The 9889-nt window shown below is 36.6% G+C and overlaps 1 protein-coding gene across 1 annotated transcript; it reads right to left on the reverse strand.

Annotated features, from left to right (window-relative positions):
* Window positions 1-2347: 2347 nt before the first annotated feature.
* LOC107787939 (uncharacterized) lies at window positions 2348-9118 on the reverse strand. Its single transcript, XM_016609559.2, has 6 exons — window positions 8867-9118; window positions 8649-8705; window positions 4448-4601; window positions 4127-4224; window positions 3920-3985; window positions 2348-2687 (listed from the first exon to the last, which is right to left on the reverse strand). Exons 1-6 carry the CDS (start codon window positions 8993-8995, stop codon window positions 2655-2657), a joined length of 537 nt encoding a protein of 178 aa, XP_016465045.1. The 5' UTR covers window positions 8996-9118; the 3' UTR covers window positions 2348-2654.
* Between the last annotated feature and the right edge of the window lie 771 nt (window positions 9119-9889).

The following is a 9889-nucleotide window of genomic DNA, read 5'->3' on the forward strand; positions in this document are numbered from 1 at the left end:
AGCTTGGGTAAGGGAGTTGCAAATAAGCCCTTCCCCTCATGTAAGCCCTATGCCATTGAAGTGCTAGGTCATCTAAATGCATGGAGGTCACCCTGACCTTTTCGTGATGGGACACCTCGTCCATTGAAAAAAATTGTTCTATTTGATACCAACAATCTTGGAAACCTTTTCCTCCAAACCTTGGAAACCTGATCCTGTACTGTCTCAGAATAGAACGTGGTTGCTGATGGTTCCAACCAGCGTAGTAATATTCAGGGCCTGGAGTAAACTGATTTAGAGTTAACTGGTGTGGAATCTGAGGTGTATGTAGTTGGTTTGTGGGTCATTGGTGCAAGGACATGGGTATGTGTACTGGATAGTAATGGAACAGGGAACAGAGTAAGAGATCTGGCCATTGGTTCCCATAGTCTGGGTAAAGTGTTGAGAATTTAGGGCAGAGAGAGGGTGAAATTGAAAGGCTGAACTAGGTGAAGATGGAGAGTGTATAGGCTGGGTCGAATTGGGAGGTGCAACTGAAGAAGAAGTGTTTAATGGTTGGGAAATAGGTGCGTGAAGTGAAACAGGGGTAGGCAAGGTTGACGATAGGGAAATTTGACTGGAGCTAGGGTTCCAATTCATGGGTAATTGCAGCGGTATAAGCCTACTTCCTCTGAGATTGGAATTCAATGGGGAAAAGAAATAGGATCATCAATACCCAAAATTCCGAAGGGTCCATCGGTTGGGGAATAGTGCTCCTCTCTATTAGACATAGCAGAACTTGCTTCTTTCCCTCGATCCGAGTTGTTACCAGCAGTAAGGGTTTCCTTGAGCTCGCGAAACGCCTTCTCGTTGGCAGATTCCAACTGGTCCTGCCTCAAATTGACATTCGCCACTTCAATGGCTACTCGATCTAATCGATTGAGTACCTCCTTGATTTCCCCCGACATCGTGTATCCCACAGAGCGGAAAGAGCTCTGATACCATTGATGTGGTTTTGAGAAGAAGAATAAGAAAATTGCAGAAGCTAAGCTAAGAAGATGAGCTAAGAGTTATCTTTCATAAATCTGAATAGAACAGTGTACAGCTTCAGCTATTACAAGGCTCTCTTAGCTTAGGACTAAACTGTAAAGTAAATACCTAGTGGACTGAAATGTAAATAAGACAAGGACTAAACTGTAACTTTTAGAACTTAGTAACTACTATAACTACTTTTATTCATGTACTACTAGTAAAGCTTGAATTACTTCTCCCATCTGCATAGCTCTCACTCAGGTCATATCAAAAATCAATAATTTTTCACAAATGGGGTCTAGGAAGGGTAAAATGTAGAGCTGTTCCAAATCCAACCGTAACCGTAAATTATTAGCTAATTGGTATCGGGTTATCAGGGTAATGGTTGATAAACGGATTGAGATTTTATAATTAACGGCTTAACGGTTTGGGGGCGGGTTACTTAATTTTCTTATCGGATAAACCGTTAACCCGTTAAGAATTTTTATATTTACACTTTTACTCCTATGTATATAAAGTACTATCGAAACTCTAAATGGTTAAATCCCTAATTTCTAATTCTCAATTGAATTCAGTCTGCAACAGAGAGTGAGAAGTCGACTAGTCATCTCTCCTAAGTCTTAAATCCCTAATCAAAATTTCTCTTAATCTGAATTTGCTCGTGCTCATCACTCGTCAGTCTCGTCTCTCTATTGGACACCTGCTTCTTGGAGTTAACACATGTAAATGACCAATTAAGAATAATCTAATCACCAAACCAACTAGTTGAAACAAGAACAATGGAGTCGCTAAAAGAGGAGGCGCATATGGAGTCGCACAACGAAAAGGTATAAAAGCAATGAACTATGCAGTTTGGCCATTTGGTATTCACAAAACTAGGATTATTCAAAAAAATTCTATTTGGTTTAGCCAATAAACCACCCGATAACTGCCTCATAATCGTTAAGCTAATACCAATCCGCTTATTATCTTATTGGATGGTTAGCGGATTACTACATTTATAATCCGACAATCGATAAGCCGAACCGTTAAGCGTAATTATCCGCCCGATAAGCACCCCTAGTAAGATGTATGCAGCCTTACCCTACCCCTGTATCAAAAGTAAAATTATATGACATCAAAAATACTTAATGTTAGAACAAACATCTTTGAGAAGAAAGTAATACATTGAGACAAAATAAATGAGCAACTCTAAAGATTTTGTACTCGTTAAAGGTTTAATGAAAAACATTTTGATCTTGTATAAATTGTATTCTAGTTAGAAATATAGCATCAAAATTGTCTAAATTTCTTGTTGAACATGCTACAGTCAACTATAAATAACTAGAATTCGACATGCGTCCCAAACTGATGGGAATTCTTGGAATTTCAACTGTCATTGACAAAGTATTCATATCTAAACGATACAAAGTGGTCCCTTAGAAAACATTACATTAAAAGAACATCATGGCTAACTCAAGATGCAATAAACATAGGCTTCTGAGAATGAGCATAATAGAGAAGAGATCATGCTGTTTGTGAGACAATAAGACTAAATATGTTGAGAAAAATGGACGATTAATATCTCAGAATTTTATCTTCAATTACATCAACATATGCTTCAACAAGTATACTTCTCTGTTGACCAACTCAAGAAATTCGGGCTTGCTCAGCAGCACCTTAATTCAAAGGAAACCTCCACCGGAATACTCAACCTCCTGCATGTGAAGCACTCCGGAATGTTATTAAAATGAAAAAGTACCTCATAATAAAAGTACCTGAACAACCACTTCTAGACATAACAGTTAGAGAAAAATGTGAATCGAACAAGGACAATAATGAAGATTAAAAATCTACTGTGCAGAGGAAAACTAAAATGATATACAAAAGCAGTTTATCAAATAAAACTCATATCAAGAAAGTCCAAACGTTGTGCGGCAAACTTTTTGGTTTTAAAAGATTTTGAGAAAAGAGATGGACTGGTGATAGATTTCATATGATGAAGTAATTACATGTTGATCTGATTCTCGGCCAACGGCTGGAATCAAATGCTGAGGAGAAATGGGATGCGGAGATTGATAATGCATCTATCAGAGAAGACGAGGTTTTTTGAGTGATGGTAGGATATTCTAACCAAATAGCTGATCAGCTCCCACCATGAATGAAGTGGCTGAAGTAGGATCTGGCTTTAAGGTCAAGTACCACGATACAACAACTACTACGTCCCAAACAAGTTGGGGTTGGCTTTAAGGGTCAAGTACAATGATATAACAAAAACAACTACGTCCCAAACAAGTTGGGGTTCGCTTTACGAGTCAAGTACCACAATCATTGTTTTATTTTCTCATAGACTGATAGACATAGCATAGTAATATCAGTGAACCAAGACGGACAACCTCTTTTCGGTGTTGGTAAAACAAATCTAGCCTCCAAACGGTCAACAGATCGAGGTCTAGCAACTCAGTTCTTTTAGGTACGAGATGTTTTTTCTAGGACCATGTGACATCTCCTAAATGCTGGCTGAAACTGATGGGTCTTTCCCTAGCAATTGCGGTGCAACTCTTTCCTAACCTGAAACCGATGGGTCTTTCCCTAGCAATTGCGGCGCAACTCTTTCCTCTAACCTATATAGACTCACATATTTTGTCTTTGTTACAAGTACCAACCAAAAAGTCAATTAAGAGAAATTTATAGCTATCTCCGTGTCATCGCTAAACGGGATAGACTAAGGAACTTTCCACGGACCTCGGCAGCTGTCCATCTTCTAGGAACAGGATGACAATGACTGGGTGGGAAAACAGAACTACTCAACCAGATGCACCCATATTAGACTAGAGTATGCCAATATCTCTTCTATTTTGAACAGTATTGGCAGCCTAAGATTTCCAAGCCTCAATTCCTATATGTGAAAAAATAGTAGTTAATATAAAACTAATTCTAAGAATCGAACCTGGGCAGGTGGCAAGGATGAAACCCAATCCGACGCATGAGTTGGAAGAAGACCCAAAGTGTTAAGCTGCAAAACATATGTAATTCCATGTTAGCAAACCACTGACCAGAGAAGCTGATATCGAATAACATGTGTGTGTGAAAGAGATGAATATCTTCAAAGAAGCTGATGTCGAATAACATATGTGTGAAACAGATGAATATCTACCTTCCAGACGCCCAGTCCTAAACCCACAAGATTGAGTGCAATAAATAACAATTTTGGAGCAAGAAGATCCACTTTGCTATCCTTGTAAGGCTCAAAAACTGCCACAGGAAGGAAACATGGAAAGAGATAATTAAAAGAAAATAAAAGAAGCAGCCATATCAACTCAGAGCTTAATCAGCGAAAGAACAATGTGAAAATACAAAACACTAAATCCTAAATTTGAGACAAATTTTAGCCAAGAAATCCATCTGTAGTAATAAGTATAACTTACACAAGCACAATAAAGCAGTTAATTCAATAGTTTGTGATATGATGTCTGACCTTTCCCAACTCCTTGAAGAGCACTAAGAGGCTGCCATAGAGCTGAAACTGTGATACCAATGCTAAACAAATGCACTGTGCTTCCGGCCATCCACATCATGAAACCCATCATCATCAAATTCTTGGCAGGTGCTTGCGCCACTTCCCACGCTTTCTGTTCCAATGAATATCAAAATTAAGTACATAATTGCCGTGAAAAGTGAGACAAAAGAGCTCCTTATATAAGAGTTTAGGCTCCATGAAATGAGTAACATTTCCTAATTAGCATGTACAGTAAGCCTAGACATGTTCTAATAGTTGTAAAACCAGAATTGAGAAGTAATCAACTCACAACAAAAGTAACTTCGACTAGAAAATTGTTGGAGAACTAGAAAAGGTTAATCATTAAGAAATACTTATGAAATCACAAAACAGAACACGTCTAGGAAAAATAAGAAGCATAGTTCATGCTTTTCCGGGAATTTTCCAAAGGATATTTTCACATTAGAGCCCCCGTCTCCATAAGTTTTGAAAAATGTTGCTGCTCAAAATAGCATGAGGTCTGTACTATTATTTTGGGCCGCACGGGTATTAGCTTTGAGACCTACAAAGAGTTTGGTTGTGCGTTATGCAAATTCAAAAGTCAATTTTCATAAAAATGTGCCTATTTATTGATTAATGCTGCAGTAAGAAATCCTAAACAATTGTATAGTGCATAATTCAGATTCTATACCGAAATGCTTTGTTTTTCTTTTTAGTGATAAATTTGTACTGAGGACTTATCAAGATACGAGGGTAGTATTTTTTCTCCTTTTAAGATTGGCGGATTTGAATTTTTGCTTAACTCTTTGCTTCACCATCCATCTATTTATAGTTTATCATATATTATAAAGCAATTTCTACTACACTGCCCTTAAACCGCATTGAGTGGCGCCAAGTTCTTGCACGCTAGATTATATAGTAGTAGCTTCCTATAGCAGTCAGCCTTTTCCTGAACAACCCAACACTACACTAAAGCATGTGAAAAAGTCATGAAAAAAATAATGTAAAAAGCCAACTGATTGTAGTCCTGTTTCCCAACAGAGGTTTCCATTATTTGAGGATAAGATATATCTTACTGTTGTTACTACTTGTTGCCACTGCTTCTTTTCATCTTCTCTTTAGCCGAGGGTCTATCAGAAACAACCTCTCTGCCCTCCCAAGGTAAGGGTAAGATCTACGTACACACTATCCTCCCAAGATGCCACTTGTGAAAATTCACTGGGTTTGTTGCTGTCGTTGAGGATAAGGTATATTCCAGGTTATTGTAAATTAACTTTTTATCAAGTATCAATCTAATTTCTACTAGGCTGCCCTTGAATCTTGTTGAATGCAGCGAAGTTCTGCATGCTAGTTCATATAATAGTACTCGGCTTTTGCCTAAAACCAAACACTACGCTAATGCATGTGAAAAAGTCAAGTTGTCAAGCAGTCAACTCGTTAATCTTGTTTCCTAACTAAGTTTTGAATTATTGAGGTTAGGGAGAATACATAATTTCCCCCTCTAACTTGTTCTCTTTTTTCAACTGAACTTAAAAATTGCAGAAGTCCTATAACCCCCTAAACATATTTCAATGAAATTATTACCACCCCGAAAGCAAACTTCCACATCTAAATTAGGCAGTGTAATTCACACTCTGCCACCTATTTTTCCACGTCATATTCTCTCTTTTTTTCTTTCAAAAAGTAAATTCTAGTTTCTTTTTCTCTTTTTTCCTGTTATCTTCTCCACATTCTTTTGTTTGATATGATAACAAAACCAGTCAAACGACAGCCTTCAGCTAAAATCCATCCAAGGGTCTCTCCAAATCCCACAAACTTCTCTTCAGCGTGGAAGCAAATCGATCAGAGAACAAAATACCCACCTCAAATTGCTCAACAATAAAACGCAAAACAGATAACCCACTTTGTCAAAATATAAGAAGAAACAATAGCAGCATATTGTATCCACCTCAAATGTATCACAAAAACAAAAAGGAAATGAAAAACAGATAAAACCAACCCCGATTAATCAAAATAAAAAGAAGAAAATGGAATAAAAATTTTGGGTAAAAGGATAAGAATTTGCTAATGTGGGAGTGAAACACGGGGAAAAAGCATAAATTTAAGAGGAAACGGTGAAATCTGCCTTTCCATAAATACCCAAAAAGAAGTTGATTTAGCATCTTTTGTATTTTCTTTGTTATTGTTATTTGAAACAAATAAATTCACCTGATTACAATGAAAATCGAAAAGAACCAGAACTAAGAAAATTGTATGTGAACAATTACGTGAGGAAATACGAAGGAAGACAGAGAAGATCAAGTAGATAAATGAAAGAATGGTGTTTGGTCAACTTTCAATTCTCAAGTTATGGTTTTTGATCGGTAACTATGGTGTTTGGTCGGAGAATACAAAGTTTACAGGCTATAGCTTGTATTACTCCCCACGCGTGTTAAGTCAAGTTAATACATTCTCTATGCCACATCAGCAAATAAGGATGTAATAATTCCACTCCAAATAAGTTTGGGGGGAGGGGGGGGAGGGGGGGGAGGCAGCGTACCTCAGCAAACTTTAAGTGTTCAGTTGAAAAAAGGAAATAAGTTGGACGGGGTACTTATGTATTCTCCCTTCAACTTATGATGTCGTTTGATTGACATGTAAATTCATATCTATAATAATTCTAGAAAAGGTTAGAGGAATAATTTCAGGTTAACAAATGCAAGTATGCAACTATGCTGGTTCTGACTATTGTGCTTTCAATATAGATTCTTCAGAAATTATTCTCTATTATGATAAATTTAACATAATTCACTCACTATACTTCCCAGAATCCAACTCATGGCCACAAAAAAACCAGCTCCGAAGCATCTTCTGAGTTCTGCATATACAATGTGTCATGACCACAAGAAATACGACTCAAGGTCTTTATACCCCCTTTGTCTAATGCTTTCCACATTCAAGATTCCGGATCTACAATATTACCAAACTTTATGATCAGGCAACGCCAGAGTTGCAAATACCAATTTTGTTACTCTTCTTTGTGCTCTAACAACAACCAAACATGTTAGCATCCTTGGATGCCCTTAACCCAATACTTTTCCATCCTTTGCAACTTCAAATCTCAAAACCCCACAAATTCATAACTAAACAAGAAGAATATCAAAGGCTTTTCCTACTCCTACAGTAGGAACACAAACATACCATGCAACATCAGATATCTCAAAGGGTCTAACTTGACGCATGGCGATAGACAAGGATAACACTACGAGCACAAGCTCAAATCAAAAGCTACTACATGAATCATCAATCAACTATAGTAGTTGGGATCGGCTTCTATGACTCCTTAGTACCCATTCCGAGAATTCATCTTTGACTATTTTTTAAATTGACTGCCAACCTATATAAATTATGATGGGCTAAAAGACAGTCAAATATTTTCTTTGAAGATTCCATGTTTCCTTAACAACAAGTCAAGAATCTAGTGACAAAATAACTAGAAGGAATAGCACAAAAGCTACATGTAACAACACAATCCTTCTAGATTGATACCAGAAATAAAATGGTTCACACAGTATCAGTGTATTCACAAGTCTGTTGCAATAATTGTTACCTATCTATGTGTATACCAGCACTCATTACTGAAGGGGTGGAATCGCCCACAGGGGTGGATGTAGAGTTACAGGTATGAGTTCATCCGAACTCAATAGCCATGTCTTGGACCACGTATATGTGTTCAAAAAATTACTCCCTCTGTCCCAATTTGTGGCACTCTTTCCTTTTTTGTCTGTCCCAAGCAGAATGTCACCTTTCTATATTTTGAAACAATTAACTTCAAAATTTCCATTTAGGATTTATTGTCACATAAATATCCGAGGCTTATTTTAGACTACAAATTTCAAAAGTCTTACTCTTTTTTCTTAAACTCAGTGCCAAGCCAAGTGGTGTCACATAAATTGGGACGGAGGGAGTACTAAATAAGTACATCAAACACAGTAAACCACATGACTAGTGACAGAATCCCAAACTCCAACCCATAAAGTTCAAATCTTGTATCCGCCTGTGTTTGTCTACGACCACAAACTATGGAGCATTGACTCACATAACCCAAAATTTCCTACCCACAAAAGCATCGTAAACAGAAACTAAATACAAAAACTAATAAATAAACAAAACAAATCAAGGAATTTTTCAGCTTTTTTACCTGGCTTTTCCAATTAGCTTCCGCATTCTTCTTTTCGCGACTCAGTGTTGAATCATCCTATCAAAAACAATAAACATTATAAGTATTAAGCACAAGCATAATATTAAATCAAGTAACTTTTATACTAAAGGCAGATCTACAACCTACTAACTCTAAATTCTGGTCTGGATTCAGTCTCTATATTAAATTTATAATTTTGAAAAAAAAGAAAACAAAACCTGATCTTGAGAAGAGCGAGTGAAGCCAAGGGGATCAGGGATATCGCGGGAGGAAGGAGAAGTGGAATTATCGGAGAAATCCACTGCCCATTTACGGCCCATACCCATTACTGCTTTACCTTTGTCCATAACACTGTCTGTATTGTTGATGATGAGATTCAGGCACCGGCGATGGTTGTGATTTTAGCTACTATGTTTTTGGAGTCCTCTGTTTGTTTTATATTGGTCGAAACAAAAGGGTAATATAGGAGAAACAGAGGAGCAAAGTAACCTAAAGAAAAAAAAAGTGGGGAGATCTTTACACGACGGAGTATATACATGTATTCTAGTGAATTATACGGTCAAACTTATCTATGACAGTCTCGTTTGTTCAGAACAGGGCTCTTCATTTGGATTGGATATCTAAAATATGAACTGATCCGTTTAAATTTGAATTTCGAATTGGATCGGATTTCGAATTGTGTTTATTAAAATTTTGAATTTTGGATCGGATTCGGATTGGTATAATTTTAATGCAATCTGATCAGAAATCCGAAATTATTAGGGCATGTATAAATACTAAACTTTAATTTTGGATAATTAGTACTTCCTTTACATTTTCCTCCAAGTTATTACCTTTACAATTGATGTATTTAGCTATATATTAGCACCATAGTATTCTTATAATTGCAGAAACATAAATTTTTCTTACTGTATTGCCTCTTTTACAAAGAAAATATACATATGAGTTTGCAACTTTGAAGCATAATAATCCGATTCAAAATCCAAAAATTCTATCCGATTCAAACTTTAAAATCTGATCCGATACTAATTCGGATCGGATTCAGATTGTATTTTCTAGAATCCGAAATTCGATCCGAAATGTACTAAATTCGATCTGATTCGATCCATGCACAGCCCTAGTTCAAGATATATTATAACGAAGTATTATTATAGAGAACATATATTATAACATAATATAAAAATTGGTTACGAATAAAACTTTACTTTTTGTTATATAAATATATTATTATAGAGAGGTTT

Source organism: Nicotiana tabacum, chromosome 5 (genome assembly GCF_000715075.1).
Source record: "Nicotiana tabacum cultivar K326 chromosome 5, ASM71507v2, whole genome shotgun sequence".
NCBI classification, from domain to species: Eukaryota; Viridiplantae; Streptophyta; class Magnoliopsida; order Solanales; family Solanaceae; genus Nicotiana; species Nicotiana tabacum.